The 16,846-nt window shown below is 33.9% G+C and overlaps 1 protein-coding gene across 3 annotated transcripts in view; it reads left to right on the plus strand.

The window, feature by feature from the left end:
• Nucleotides 1-7,666: 7,666 nt before the first annotated feature.
• Nucleotides 7,667-16,846, plus strand: part of LOC118183306 (acetoacetyl-CoA synthetase-like) — a 57,393-nt gene continuing 48,213 nt past the window's right edge. The window contains exons 1-3 of one of the 3 annotated variants that reach the window (XM_035352794.2): nucleotides 7,667-8,046; nucleotides 10,286-10,417; nucleotides 10,722-10,825. In XM_035352794.2, coding sequence (XP_035208685.1) covers nucleotides 8,028-8,046; nucleotides 10,286-10,417; nucleotides 10,722-10,825 — 255 coding nt within the window. In that variant the 5' untranslated portion in view covers nucleotides 7,667-8,027. The remainder of the gene's footprint in view (nucleotides 8,047-10,285; nucleotides 10,418-10,721; nucleotides 10,826-16,846) is intronic. The other 2 variants (XM_035352795.2, XM_035352793.2) reach the window with 2 other exon arrangements.

Consider the following 16,846-nt stretch of genomic DNA (forward strand, 5'->3'; position numbering starts at 1 on the left):
TAGTGGTGGGCTTGCTGATCGTTGAGCGATCAGCGGAGGAAGTTCTAATTTGTTGGTGTTTCGGGGGTGGAGGAACCCGGGCCCAGTAGGAGTGTTCAAGTCATCTTTGGGTGACTCTTTCTGGTATATATCAGTTCCCGGAATGTGATTCAGTTTAAGACCAGCGGTATGAAACTAGTTAGTTAGTTTCCTTTTTTCCTAAATTCGTGGTGTAATTGGAATCTCGTCCAGCTAGCAGTCGAGAGGTCAAGATTTCGAGTCCCGGCGAGTGTACTACTGATTTTTAATGTTTTACCGCTCCGAAATACACCTAATGACTATACAGAATTACCATGCATTTTTACTATCCGCGCGATTTAGCAAATGTTGCCCTTGCGAGAAATATAAGACTTTTAATTTGTCTATTAAAAAACCCTCTAACAGTTAACTTTCATTGTAGAAACATTCAGCAGCAAAATTTTATGGAAAATGAACAATTAGTTATTTTGTTCAGATATTAGGTACATTTTGGAAGCAGTGGAGATGAAAAATGAGCAGTGCCCCCGCCAGGAATTGAACCACGGACCTCTCGAATTCGCTTCGAGTGTGCTGACCCCTACACCACGAAGACATGCAAAGAAGGCGGGAGAAATACCTTATATACTCCCCCTTTTAAAGGAGACTGAGGTTTTAGGAGACCCAACCTCTAAATCCTGGTGGGGAAAATTATCATTCACCATTTTTTTAGTTCGGGCGCCACTTTAGAGACATTAAGATAGTTTTTAAAGCAGTAAAGTTGAAAAATGAGCAATGCCCTCGCCAGGACTCGAACCACGGATCTCTTGAATGTGCGTCGAGCGTGCTGACTACTACACCACGAAGGCGGGATAGATACTTTATATACTTCCCCTTTTTTAAAAGGCAACTGGGGTTTTAGGGGACCCAATTGCCGAATGCTGGTTTTAAGAATCACCATTCACCCCCTTTTAGTTCGGGGACCACTGCAGAGACATTAGGTATTTTTTGGAAGCAGGCGAGATGAAAAATGAGCAATGCCGCCGGGACTCGAACCACGGTCCTCTCGAATTCGCAACGAGCGTGCAGACCAGTACACCACGAAGGCATGCTAAGAAGCCGGAAGAAGTACCTTATAATTTAAGATACGTAAAAACATCTTTTAGTAGCTTAACTCTAGAATTATTTCAAATTATTGTAGTAATTGACAAAAAGTTAAATAATTTTCTGAGTAATAAATCAAGTTGGCAACAAGAATTAAAATTCAAAGCTAGATAGATATAAGAAGTCAGAAATTTTCTATTAGTATCTTGCATTTTGTCTTTTGTATACCGTATGTGTATTTTGTGTGCATTCTTGTCCATTAAAATGTATTCCTAAATCAAGAAGTTCACAGATTTTATTTCTGCCGTCCACATGGACTCTACTCTACATAATTTTATTTTAAGCATGTCTACCTATCAGTTCATAATTTTTACCAATATATACACATTTTATTGTAAAAAAAATTTAACATCATATGACACATACCCCAGTAGGCAATCATTTAGCTTTTATAGGATAATAATTTTTCCAGAGCTGCTTCTGCTTAAGAATGCAATACTTCATGCCATTAAAATTACAAAAGAAATACATCTTGAGTATATAAATTAAATTGGTGACTTAAAATATTGAAAATTTTTGTTTTGATATAATGCTTATCTGAATATTGAAATTTTAACACGAAAGTAATTTCATCTATTGTTATTATTATCCCAAGACTGACTTCTGCAATAAAATCTCTTCCGCGACGTTCGTCGAGATGAAGGTCTCATGACATATAGATCATAATGAAATCTTCTTGGAAATATACTTATTTGTCAATTGAGAAAATAAAGACTCATGCATAGATGACAACTGGAATGAAGATAAAAAGTTCAGTAAACATGGAAATAATGAATAAACAAGTAAGTGAAAATGAAAAGCCAGCTCATGCTATTATTTTGAATGAATAAAACATTTTAGGAAAACTTCTCGCAAAAGTGTTTATTCACTTATAAAAACGACTTATATGTATTTCGGAAGTTATTAATTAATTACTAAAAAGTATCTAACCTTTTCTATGCGCTGCAATGACTGTTCTGTTGTTATAATGCAAACAAATTGCAAAATAAAAGAGTATTACAAAATGCATGAAACAAAATGAGCATTTATTAAACATATCTGAAGACCCTTTTATTTAGAGCAGCGAAAAATGAACTGAATAAGGATGATATTCAATATTCTCTTTAGTCACATGAATTGAAATAATATTTCTCACAGCTTGCTCTTATTAAAAAAAAATATGTGGGCACCATCGGACTTCCTTCTGCGGCCTATTAAACTTTAAACATTACGAAAGTAAAAATTCTTCTAATAATGCTTTTTCATAATAAGCACGAAACCTTCCCAAATACAAGTAATAGTAAGCGGAAGACCGCATTAAAATAGGTTTCGTTATTTGTGGAAAATTAAATATTTTAAAAATTTGCTGCTTCCAAAATATTAATATTTTCATCATTTAAAACACTCACTGAAGTAAAGGTCGGGCAAGGACTTTTAAGCGAGAAAATGGGTTGTGTGTGTGTGTGTATATATATATACTGGTGCGTACGTACAGGTTCGTCATAGTTACTTTAACAAAAGAAATAATTCTCTGTACTGGTAATTTCTACACACACACACAAAATAATAATAATAATAATAATAATAATAATAATAATAATAATAATAATAATAATAATAATAATAATAATAATAATAATGTACAACTCCCCCCTTTATAGCATTGCAGAGTGCAGTCAGTAGTTACACTTGAAACTTCTAAGAACCTTAAGCGCCACAGAATGTAAAGCGAAGCTTGCACAGAGATATCTCAATACTCCGAACTAAACAACCAACAAGAACTGAGAAACTATTGCTCTATCCGGTTCACTTGGCAGCCGAGATGCTTCTAATGCTACTTCTCGAAATTACTAAAAGCTATATGAGGGCCGGGTATGGTTACAGCTAACATAAGGATCAGTTACAGTTATTCAATTACAATATCTGTGACAGCTACCAAAATGTCGCCAAAACGTCGCCACGTTCGGCCAAATTAGTGAGATAGCCGTTTTCTTCATGTTAAATAGACTTATAACATTGCGCGCCTCCAACTTGCACGCAACCAAGAGGTGACTGTGAAAACTTGTATAAAAGATAGAGCCTTGTGAAGGGGTTAAGTCCCTTTTTATTCAACGTAATAAAATTACAATTGCGTGCTCTTGACGCTCACAGACTGTGACAACTTGGCAGTCAAAATAAAAATAATAACCTGAAAAGAAAGTAAAGACAAGATTCTAACTACGAGGCTCTCTAAAATAACTAACTCACCGCGTTTTACAATACCGCTGCTAATTCAGCAGACTTGAAGCTCACTGGAACGATTACCACTACTTCCCGCCAAGCACATAGGCCGCAACGCGGGGTTCTTCAATTCTCGCTAACTACCTCCGCGCTCGTGCAGTAAGAATATCACACCGAACTCGTTTCCTGCTATTTAAATCAGAATACTTCCGCTGATAATTTGAATCCTAGCGCGTTCTACTCAAATTTACATATTCTGGCATTGGCAGTTCCAGGGGAAAGTAAGGCTTGACAGGAAAGATAGTTTAAACTTAAAATAAATGTTAGTTAAAATAAATATAAACCCTACAGACTTGCCCCTGTATTATTACTTTTCCGGCTAAACATAATTTTTCTCAAGCTTTCACGTTACAATATACTGAAAAATATAACAATTTCATACATAACTTCACTAATAATATTATCTGTGAACAAAATTCGTCACAATGCATTATATTCTGCCCATTCATAAGTACATACGTACGTACGTTTGGTTTTGTTTATTTGTGTACATTGCTGAAAATGCCCCACAGAAACTTTTTAACGGAGAATTGGCCTACTGTTACTCGTACAGCTCTGCGGGTACGCGTAGGCGAAATCCCCGTAGAAACTCATAGAAAGAAACCCGCACAGCTGTACGGGTACCCATAGGCCAAATCCCCGTAAAAACCCATAAACAGAAACCCGTATAACTGTATGGGTACCCATAAGCCAAATACCTGTAAATACCTATAAACAGAAACCCGTACGACTGTACGGATACGAGTAGGCAAAATCTCTGTAGAAACCTATAGAACTGAAGGCACCATAAACGGAATACCAGTAAAACCCCATAACCAGAAATCAGAACGTTATGCATATCCATAGGCCAAATCTCCATTTAAAAAAATGGGTATTCCGTAGGTTTATGCCTCGTAAAAACCAGTAGACAAAAACACGTACAGCTGTATGGGTATTCATAAGGCCATATCACTGTAAAAACCACAGACCACAAAAATCCACAGACCAACAAGGGTACCTCTTGAAAAACTCGCTGCACAAAACAGTAGTCAAAAACCCATGAACAAAAATAAAATTATACCATAGCAGAGTATCCATACATAGAAACCGTACATAGAACGGGTATCCATATAAAGAATCCCTATAAAAAACAATATAAAAATAGAACTGTAGATCAAATTTCCATAAAAACTAGTAAATAAAAACATAAACCAGCAGAAGTACATAATTACCACTGATGAAATGTACAGAACTAAATGGCGGAGAAAGCATGTAGAATAATTTTAAATAAAATTCAATGCGAAAAAACTTAATAAAATCTTTAATCTTTGGTAGCTAATTTTTGTTACGGAATTTGGAGAGAAATTGCTTATTAAAGTCAGCAGACTTGGAGACCATTTGGTGACATTTTGGTCCGGTCCCTGTATAACATGTAATTGGTATCGTAACTTCAATCGCACATGCCTATGGGTAAGTTCAAGAATGGAAGACACTATAGGTTTCTCGGTGGTCTGGAAAAAAACTACATAAGCCCGATGAACGCATCAGTTCTCAGTTTCTCTACATGACGTTCGCTCGTTCCGGGATATACTTCATGAAATAATCATCACGGGACCCATAGTGGAATTTTTTTAGGATTGCAGAAAAGTACTATTGTTACAGAAAACAGATCCTGCAAAAATCACGCAAGCATCAAAGAATTAAAATTCTCAGTTTCTTAGTTCAGAATTGGCTACGGAATATTGAGATATCTCTGTGAGAGCTACGCTCTTTAACCCGGGTTAGATCGCGCTGGGTATGTCATACCCCCCCCCCAATTTCTTCGCTGTTTCTCTCCAACCTTTTTTTAAAAATGGATGATATTTCTTATAGCTGCCTCAAGGTCATAACCTTTGAAGTGAAGATTAAGGTAAATAGTTCTAAAAATAGATATTTTGTAATCCCCAGTCCAGGGTATGTCACACCCAGCGCGAGCATTACTGTTAGAATTTCGAGTACTGGTAGACTCATTGAAATCGTACCCTCATTATGGCGCGTTTTAAGTTGTGATGAAGAAATGCGACATTTAAGAAATTTATTTGATACTGTTTCTTCGGATGAATAAAGTCGTGAGGAAGGTAATGAGTTTTCCGATAATGAAGAGGTGGATGATGAAGAAATTTATACTGAACACGAATCTTCGTCTGAAATAAAATTTGATTTAGAGGGCGATCTTTCTGATTCAAATGAAAATGACTATTTTATAGAAAATAAAATTAAAAAATGAAGTTAAATGAAATTCCTTGGAAATGATAGAATTTCTGCTAAAAATAGAATTTATGGACTTCGTGGATGAAATAGCTGCAACATATTCAACGGCTAAAAAACAAGTCTTTGGCCTATGGCGTTTTTTTATTCCTTGTTGAATTTTGATGCAATAAATGCACGCATATTTTTTTTTATCAACAAAGAAACCACCTACTGGGCATCGAGCCCGACGCTCATGTATGAAAACACTGGCATTTCAAGTGATAGAAGATTATAGAACGACAAGAAGTCAACAAGGAATGCTCCTACAAAGCCTAAAAGTAAAACTGGGCAACAATGAGGCCGACACACCTCCTGCTAAGAAGGCAAAGACGACATATAAAAGGTATGCTGAATGCGGGGTCAAATAAGACAGAAAAGATAAATTTGTCTGTGAATAATGTGAAAAACATGTATCCATGGTTCATATGGCATGAATTTGCCGAAAATATGCAAATTAAAGGTAAAAATTTTAATATATGTTTAAAACTATATTTTCTCTTCCATGTTTTTGTTCTTTTATACTTTGTGCAGAGTTAATGGTAAATTAGAGGAAGAAACCGCCCTGGGTATGTCACACCCAGCAGGTGCAATTCCGTTCTTTTTTCTCAAGCGAGTAATGCCGAGTTAAATATGCTTTGCACTCGTTTGTGTTTAATGTTCTTAGTAGTCTGAAGTGCAACTATTGATCGAGCCCTGTGATAATGAGAAGAGTTGCACGAGTACTTTTGTAGAAAATTCCAGAACGTTAAAGTCTTCTTTTTGGTAAAATAAATGTTAATTCTTTGATGCTTGCGTGATTTTTGCAGGATCTTTTTTCTATAACAATAGTACTTTTCTGCAATCCTAAAAAAATCCCACTATGGGTCCCGTGATGATTGTTTCATGAAATATATCCCGGAACGAGCGAACGTCACGTAGAGAAACTGAGAACTGATGCTTTCATCAGGCTTATGTAGTTTTTACCAGGCCACCGAGAAACCTATAGTGTCTTCCATTCTTGAACTTACTCATAGGCATGTGCGATTGAAGTTACAATACCAATTACATGTTATACAGGGACCGGACCAAAAATGCTATCAATACATTACGAACCCGTAGCCAAAAAACTATAAGGTGTTTTTCCCGCCTTCTTAGCTAGCCTTCGTGGTGTAGTGGTCAGCCAACACCTCCTAACAGAAGAAAGCATGGACACTGGATTGTGACGTCACGAGTAGTCGTCTGAGTCGAAACCCCGAGAGGGTAAAGAAACGAAATAGATTACGCGCTTGTGCCATACTTAACAGTGCTTTCACTATTTGATATAGATATTTAGGTTGGATTTCATTCAAAGATTAAACAATTTTGTTGTTTATAAACAGTACGATTAATATTTCTCAGATTTTAATAAATTAAGAAAATAAACAAAAAATAAATAAATAAAAATCTGAAATGTTTCAGATTTTAAATTACGTCCAAAGGGGCGTTTTTTAACATTTTGTGTGTTACCTTTCTTTATTAAATATCATGTTCCTCGCACTTAAACCATAAGATCCAGTGCAACAGCAATATCGCAAAATAGTTTTAAACGAGCATATCTTTAGAATTTCCGATACAGAGACTCACGCGCTGGAGATAAAAATGTTTTTTCTGCACAACGTTGCCATTGCTCGCTTTGAAATTCTTGAGTTTGTTAATCAAAAATTCGTCAAAGTTTTAAAAAATAGGAAATCAATCATAAAACAAATTTCAAATTTCAAATTTGGTCTTCCACATGCTCATATTCGTTGGAGGATTACGTTATTCAAAATTCGATGACTCTGTGTACCGTTATTTTATGACAATGTGAGAAATATACATACATTTACGCAGATTTCCATTATTTAATTTCTTCAAATATAATGCAGTACTCTAACATTTTATGGCAACAGTTTGAAAAGTGAACCGACATTTATCCGTCCGACGCAAAATGCCAAAACGAAACTAATAGTCCTTCGGGATTCAAATCCCTTTGGACTAATAAGATTTTTATAAATTCTTTGGCCAAAGAACGCTGCAACTTATTCAAAAATGGGATTCTTAATCAGAAAAGCGTCATGATGCAGCATCTTACGGAGTACTTTAAAGTTGCATATCATTTTATGTAATTGGAAACTTCAAGAAAACTAGCTTCAGAAATTCCACAATGATTGGCAGATTTCGTTAATATATTCCTAGATTATAGAGTAAGCTAAACCATCATATGTTTTGCAAATTTCTTCTCGTATAAAAGCGTCAAGAAGAAATGGATTAAGGTACTTTTCCTATGATAACTTTATGCAGACTGCAAAATATTCGAAAAATATTTCATCTGAAGAATAATAATCATGTTAAAATCTACACAAGGTAAGATTCTTTTATGGTTTAGTAACAATAACAAATTGAACAAAGTTATGTTTTATTATCTTCATCTTATTAAGATTCTATGCACTGAAAATATTTCTTTGTTTTGCATGATAAGTTTAAAGGCATGGGTATACTCACTGTGCCTGAAAAGTCTTTTATTCAACTTTTCTATTCGCAATCATTGCTCTTAGATATTTACTTTCCTACAAAATGATTTAAATGAACGCAAATATACAGGTTTGGCCCTTTTAAATTTAAAATTCTACTTTGACAAAATTTCGAAATCGGAGGATTTAATAAAATCCTCCGATCACCGTAGTAAGTAATTTACCGTAGTTTATTAAATATTTAATAATAATAGAATAAAATATTCTTTATAATGAGCCTCAAACTAAAATTGCATGAGCGTCGAATAAACTGCATAATGTGAGAAAAGCTGACTGGCCGTACGTAGTAAATGAAGTATGTAAACGAAGTATTTTAACAGCGGAATGTTTTGGGTATCATCTCTACATATAATAAAAGAAAGAGTGTGTGTGTGTGTGTATGTGTATGTCTTTCGTTCGTGCTGCGCGCAAGCTAATAGACCCACGGCTACGAAATTTGGTACGTAGGTGCATCTAGACAAGAGTCAGTGCACCTCGAAGAGTTTCATTCTTTTAGAAATATGGGTTTGGCACCAATTTTTCATCGTTTTTCTTATGTCACTGTTTTTAAGAGAGTGGTATATTTCATTGTCATATTTATATATATATAATACATTTTTATTGATTTTTTTGATAAAGTTGTCGTGCAGAGTAAAATTCTGCGCGAAAATTTTTGTTTTTTGAGTTTCTTTCATGTTATTTTTTGCTTATTTCATTGTCTGTAAGATATTGAAAAGTTTTGCATAATTTATTTTTTCTTCAACGGAAGGTTGGTTAATTTTTTATTAGGATGATTAATATTTTTATTAAGGGATATAGCTTATTTCATTGTAACTTTTTTCTCTTGAAAATATGAGATAAAACATCATTAATTATACTTTGCTTTTCAGAATTTTTTGTATTCTTTTATGTTATTTATTGCTCATTTCACTGTTTTTAAGATATTGAAAAGTTTTGAGTGATTTTTTTTTAGGAAACAAAGTTCTTAACCTCCTTTATACCATTTGAGTTCTTGAGATTTTGCAAATGGAAGTTGGTTAATTTATTTATTAGGATAATTAATATTTGTATTAAGGGATATTGCTTATTTCATTGTAATTTTGTTATGAAGTGAACTTTTTTTATGAAGTTGTTCTGCAGAGTAAAATTCTACGCAGTTTTTAAAATTTAACGTTTGGTATTCCTTTCAGCCATTTTTCCGGTACATTTAAAATCCAGACGAAGGCTGGCAGCGAAGCTGCTAGTATTTAAATAAAATATCCATTTCGACCCTTCCCTAATTCATAGAACATTTTTTGTGCAATGTCAGTATTGACACAGATTGTTAATTGGATTAAATATTGATTTTCTTCGTGACCTCTGTACGTACGTATGCATGTATATTGCACAACTTTAAGCGATTATTCGTAGAAAGTTGAAATTTTGTATATGGGACTGGTATAACATCGATAGTTGTGCATATCCCTTTTTAATGCGATCTCCGTAGTACCGAAAGTATATATATATATATATATATTTAAAACATCTAAGGTTAAAATTCAATTAGAATCAAAACAAGGCAATTCCCCAACAATATTAATAATCGCAAGCGTGGATAAGAGTTTTAATACAGGATCTAAACAAATCCAAATTAAAATAAAAATTCGTCAGTAGAATAAACCCAAAAAATAAAAATGCGAAAAGAAAAAAAAATATAAAAATAAAAATTAATCTCCTTTAAACTGAACTCCTATAATCTGAAACCCTGATTCAGAACTAATTAGGGGGGAAAAATTAAAGTTTCATAGAAATCGATTAATATGCTTCGTTCTTCTAATTCATTTGAGATCAACATCCGAAAAAAGATTCCATTAAATTTTCATTTAAATACGAATGAATTTACACAAACAAATCAATCAGACAAAGAATATAAGTATTTTTTTAATGCGTACATATTCAAAATTTAAAAATACGCACATGTAAGCTTTGTGAATGAATCTGTAGACGCAGATAGTTTGGGCATTTTCCAATTCAGTACAAATGGAAGTACAAATGGAGACTGCTTATACTGTATAAAAATGCGTTTAATAACTGCAAATTTTTCCTGTTTTTAGGAAAAGTGTCAAAAACTGGAACTAGCAAAGGAGGTGAATGGAGCCCTCCTCTCGTATGGAATAAAAAAGTTCCAAATGCAGAACTTGACAAATTTAAGAAAATCATAGAAAAGAAACACAACCTGCATTTCAGTAAGTTGACAAAGTGCTTAAACTGTTTATAATATTACTGTGATGTTTTTTATATTTCTTTTAATCATGTTAACTCTCCATAGATACAATTAAACGTAACTGTACGATAAAATTCGTACATATAGATGGAAAGGTAGGTACAACGACAGAAACCGTTTTGAAATACAGAATTGTATTTAGTTTTATACACGTTTCTGTATTTATTGTAGACGTTTTATATATAATACAAAGTGAATGAAAACTTCGTAAATTGAAGCTTTTTTCCTATAATATAAAAACATATATGCCTCTGATTCTATTACAGATTCTTATTGGGATTTTCATAAGTGGTCTATAGAAAACTATGAAAAATTTTGGGAGGAAGTATGGAAATATTTTGATGTCATTGCATCCAAACCATATGATCAGGTAACTATAATCTTCGTAATTATCTATATTACTGTTGCTTGCGTACGGGTTCATAAGAGTTTGAATACACAAGTCGATAATAAATTTAATAAAAATTTATTTTTATTAAAAGAAATATTTCAGAACTCTGAAATTTTCGATAGAAATATTTGTACAAGTTTTCACAATATTACACCGTACAATCAGAAGTTATACTTCAAACTACTAAGAACGTTAAACACAATTCAGTGCAAAGCGCATCTAAAGATAAAAATAACTCGGATTTACCTCAGTTCACGCGGAACTACAACTCGCAACAAGAATAAGTAAGCAACTGGAACTCAGATGCTCTCTTTCCGGGCTTTTATAATTTTCAACCGGCCACCGAGATATTTCTAGTTCTTTCTGTTTCTCGAAATTACTGGGGAGCAATAAGACTGGAATTACGGTTGCAGCCAACACAGCAGTCAATTATATTTCTTCAATTTCAATACATATTAGGGAACGGAACACAATGTCGCCAAATGGTCGTCAAACAAAATAAGATGCCAAAATATTTGTCAGCTTGGGGATATCTCGCCAAACAAAAAAACAAATTACACAAAAAATAACAGTTTCACATATATCTGCACTACAAATCATCTATCTATGGACAAAATTCGTAACATTATCTTTTAATCTATTGTTAATGCGCAGTTCGGAAATGGAAAAAATGTTTTAATAATACTTGACGAATCATGTCTGAGTGCATTTTTGCTTATTTATTTAATTTTTTATTTTGTTATGATGTTTGATATTGCTTTACGAGAAATTAAAAAATTGCGCTGAAGCAAATTATGGAAATAAATATTGTTATTCCATAACAGAACATACAAAATAAATATAAAGGATATAACATAGAGGGAGAAAATATATGTGTTTAAATGTAAAATTATGGTTAATGATAATATGAATGAATGAAATTAAATCATATGGAATACAAACGAAGATTTAAAAGGAACTTCTTTATGTTGGCGCATTTTTCGTAACATCTGATTTCTCGTCATGATGAGCACGAAAACTATCTCAAAATCTATATATTGTTGCGTTCTACGGGTTCGGGAATTAGGAGTAATTAACCAAAAAATTGATAAAGAATTAAAACACAATTTTGCGTCAGTATTTCATATGACAGCTCCAAAGAGCGTTCACAGTCATCGAAAAACTATGACAAACACGCTGAAACAATCAGCATCGTAGCCTTTAGGTTCTCAGGCTATAATGGTGAAGATAACTTCTCATCAAAGCTCTAAAGTACAGATCCCGACTCGGTCGATAACTCTGAAGCTAATCTCTGAACTCAGAATGAGTTTCATGATAAACTGCTACTCCGCGTACATGCAGGGTTTATATAGCTTTTGGCCTGCATTCGAGAACATTTTGGGGAAAACCGGCACGAATCCTTTCTAGAAATATCCTCGCTCCGTCTAGGGCCTATCGCCGATTTTGTCGCCAAATGGGCTATATCGTGCTAAATCTAGCAACCTTGTCTTTCCTTGCCACTTTCTGGCAAACCTAAGCCCGCTTTGTGGGTGTTAAATATAAGTTTGTGATTATGTATCCTAAGATTTCCAAAAGATGGGGGTAGTGTTTATTTGTAAAAGGAAACTCTGATGTCATAATTGTGTATGTGTAACAGTTCGTCATCGGTGTTTGTGAAAAAACGTTGCGTAGAATAACGCTCTCTGTTTATTACTTTAAATTCTATCCAGTCTGATTTATTATAGACTTATATTTTTTTTTTATTAGAGAAGCTATCTTACCGCAGGTGGGCATTTCGTGACAAAGATTGTATGAAGAATTTATCTTCAGGTTTAAAGGGAATTAGACAGCAAATTTTATAGACATTAGAATAGTTACGTCAACGTAACAATTTAAAATAAGCACTTCAAATTTATAACTCCCCTCCCCACATTTACGATCTTTAACGTATGTCACCATCAACTGATAAAGATAATTGGGGTGTTATAGCAAATTAGAGCATTCGACTTCATTTTCCTCAACCGTCGTTGTCAGAATTTGCATGGCAGAAATGGACACGGAAAGGAAGAAAACTCAATTGTTTTATTTAACTGTTAAGAAACATCTATAGAAAAATATGAAAGATTATTTCTACGAATCAGGAGGCTAAGCATACCTCAACAACATATAAATAGAATATGAATTCACACAGGTTGTGTTTCTTTTCTTGAGTTTAATATCACCAAGAATATTTAGACATCTATGGTCATGCCACACCCTGTAGTCGTCCAAAATGTTTTTAATTTTTGGACGACTGCAGAGTGTGGCTTTTTTAATTTTTGTTCATTTTTGGGTGACACCACTCAGTCGTAACCAATGAGGTGCTTTCTTTGTTGATAATAGAAATTATAGATGCGTTAAAGTTTTAGTCTTAGCATTTAGATTTGTAAAGAATGGAAGACAATTCTCGAAACGAAAATCAATGAGAGGTTTTGGGAGTTTTTGAGCTATAAAGTACTCGAAACATTCCTATTGTTAGAAGAATTAGCATAATAAAACTTTGAAACCTCAATCAAATATGCCAAAATTGGCGAGATAAAACTAACTGTTAGGCTTAGCCAATCAGCTATGCAACTAATTCTGCTATTGTACTATCCATTCCCTTTGGAAAATGATCCTGCCTCAAAAACACCCTGCCTAAAAGTTAAAACTGGAGTTACATTTAAAAGGATAATTAGTTTATGTAAGGTTTTTTTTCCAGCATTTGTAATTATTAATTTATTTTACATGTTTCTGAATTTTTCAACCTATTTTATTCCATTCGACGGAGTACTATTTCTCATTTCTTAAATAAAGAACACGTGGTATAAGGTATTTTTTCCCTCCCTTCTTCATGTCTTCGTGGTGCAAAGGTAGCATATTCGCAGGTATTCGAGAGGTCCAGGTTCGAGTCCCGCGAGAGCTTTGCTCATTTTTCATGTATTCTGCTTCAAATAGCCTAATGTCTCTACAGTTGCGCCTGAACTAAAACGGTGGGGAATATGATTCTTCGCCACCAGGACTTCGCGATTGGGGTCCCTAATCTCTAGTCGACCTTTAAAAGGAGGAGTATATAAGGTATTTTCTCCCATCTTTCTGTGTGCCTTCGTCGTGTGACGATAGCACACTCGGCGCGTATTCATGAGGTCCAGGTTCGAGTCCCGGCGAGGTCACTTCTCATTTTTCATGTCTTCTGCTTCAAAATAGCCTATTATTTCTACATTGAAAAATATCATCGTCTAACATATCGTGGTAAAAAAATAAAATGTCTACAAATCATCACATGACGATAACATCGCACACATGCGTTTTTCAGGTTTCAAAAGTTGTAAATGCATTTTCGCATTCATATTTTTGAATGAATTAATGACTTTTTGTTGAAAAAGTGTAAAGATCGTGACTTGTAAAGATCATGACTTGTAAAGATCGTGACTTAAAGAGAACGTGAAATATAAATAATAGGATAAAAATTTGCATTTTACGGTGTGGCAACAAGAAGGGATTCGGAAGATTTTTATATATTTTGTTTAGAGAGTTTAATGTTTAGTATTTTAATAGTTGTAAGAGTTTAACTGTAATAATTAAGAGTTTAAAATTTTGATAGTTAAGAGCTGCAACATTTATTTTTTTTTGGTTCTGTTTTAAAATTCAAATAAAAGTATTTTGTTCATTCTGAAAATTTAGCTTTGTTCTTCCTACAAGGTTCAATATCCGTTATATTGAAATAAGGAAAGAATTTTTACTAAAAGTAAGAAGAAAACTTAATCATTTAAAAATTGAAAAGAGTATTAATTCAACTTACAACACTTAAATTTAAATTTACACGCTTGTCAAAGTTTGCACGCTTTTTAACATCTCCAACTAATTTACATTGTTCTGATTGTCTAGAGCGGTTGTTTAGCGATACAAGATACAAGAGATTATTCATATTCCATGGTTTGCTGATGTCTTTGTGAAGGTACAAATGCTGAACAATGCTCACTTTTCATTGCTGGATACCGCTACTAAACGGTAGCTATCATCTCTTTGAAAGGTTACCTAAGCTACATTAAAAGAATTGCTGAATTAAATTTTGCAGATTAATCGTTTGGTGTACATACGGTAAACAAGAGAAAAAATTTTGTGCACAAGCATTAGATTTTTTTGACGGCAGGAAACGGGAAAAATGAACTGTGTGGCAATTCGAACCGTGCTTTTTCCATTTGCTAGGTACGCGTGCTATGATTTTCACCACGAGAGCAAGGGCTGACAGTGCGATAAACTTCTGACCCACCGAAAGAGGGATTCCTGGGGAAAGGCGGGGAGTATGATACGCGAACGACCAAATCCTTGTGGTGAGGATTATATTGAACCATGCTTTAATTTAGACACCATTGTGGAGACATTAGAATTTTTGGAAGCTAGAAACGTAAGGGAGCTACTTGTACCCTCAGGGAATGGACTCTGAAATAAGCATTTGCTGAGGTTACTACACTCGAACTACTAATTACACCTACCACTCTTACCGATCAGGGGAAAATTGCATCGAAGATAATAAGTGAACATCTTCCTTTTCGGTGTTTATATGCATAAACTACAAAATTTATATCAAATTGCTCTTTTATAAGCGTCAAGATTTCGTTAATAAGCCACAAAAATATGCGACAAGAAATTCCTTCATAATTCAAACAAAGAAATATGCGAAATATTTTCAGGAGCTTTTTTCAAGGCAGATTTCACCAAGGCTTGGATAAAGAGAATCGTATGCGTATGTGTGTGTAGTTAGGCAGAAAATTATTTTCATATTAATTTTCCAAATAAGTCATGAGTAGAAGACGTATTCTCACCTGTATAGTACTCGTGACTCTTATGCGAAATGATAGGAGAAAAAATTGCACGCCTTGCCATGGTAATGTTTATGGATTTATTCTGAATATGTCAGTCAAATGAAGTGTTGTAACGATAATAACAAATAAAAATCATATTGAGTACAAGATTACCTTAATAAAAACTATTCTACAATTTTACAAACTGCAGAAATTAAGCAGCGTAATTTTCGCAAAAGCTAAAAATTGTTATGGTACTTCAGTAACTACGTATTAGTGGTAGATACTTTAAACTGATACCTACCTTTCAATTTGTATTGCAGAGATTATTTTAATTTTATAATATCTATTTTTAATTTTTAAACTTTCTCCTTTTCTATCTTCAATTCCTTGCCAGAATGAGTTATCAGTATCGCGTTTTAGGTAGATGATATCGAACCAGTATTTAAAGGGGAGTTCAGTCTCTTCCGTAAAAGACTTCAAAAGTTCTCAGTAGAGCGTGTTTTGCCTTCAGGCCACGTTGTTGGTTTAAACCTATCTCATTACGTACACCGTAGTCTTACGTGCCTGTTAGTATTGTTGCGTGCGTACGGGTTCGTTACGAAATGAATACACAAGTGCGATAAAAAATGAACAAAAATTTATTATTATCACAACAAATATGATTAAATGTCCTCAAATAATCGTGCAGTATTACAATATCTCACAGTAGTTATCTTTTAACTACTTAAAATGTCCAATAGAACGTAATTCAAAACAGCTAAAGAACGCTAATCCGCGAATTCGCTACAATCAACAAGAGCAGTTTTCTAAACAACAACAAACTAAGCAACTACTACAAACTGAGATGTTTTCCTCCTTTTATAAGATTTTAAAATCACGCGCTAGAATTTTCCAGTACTTTCTCGAAATCAAAAAGAGATATTTATTTATTTAATGCACGCGCTCTTGTATTTTCAATTTTCCGGCTTAGCTTTCTTTTAATATTCGTCACGCGCTGCACTGCGCGAGAAATAAAACCATTTAATTTATAATTGAACTAACATTAGCTTTTTAAATACCAAATTCGTAACACTGCCCCCTTCCCAAGGACTGCACGTCCCGGGCAGTACAATCCCTGGACAGGAAGTTAAACTTACAACTGTGGCATAAATGCAACTGAGGCATAAACATTACATTACAATATCAAACAACATGA

Source organism: Stegodyphus dumicola, chromosome 7, assembly GCF_044657685.1.
Source record: "Stegodyphus dumicola isolate Sdum_Otavi_A_Nest chromosome 7, ASM4465768v1".
Taxonomy (NCBI): Eukaryota; Metazoa; Arthropoda; class Arachnida; order Araneae; family Eresidae; genus Stegodyphus; species Stegodyphus dumicola.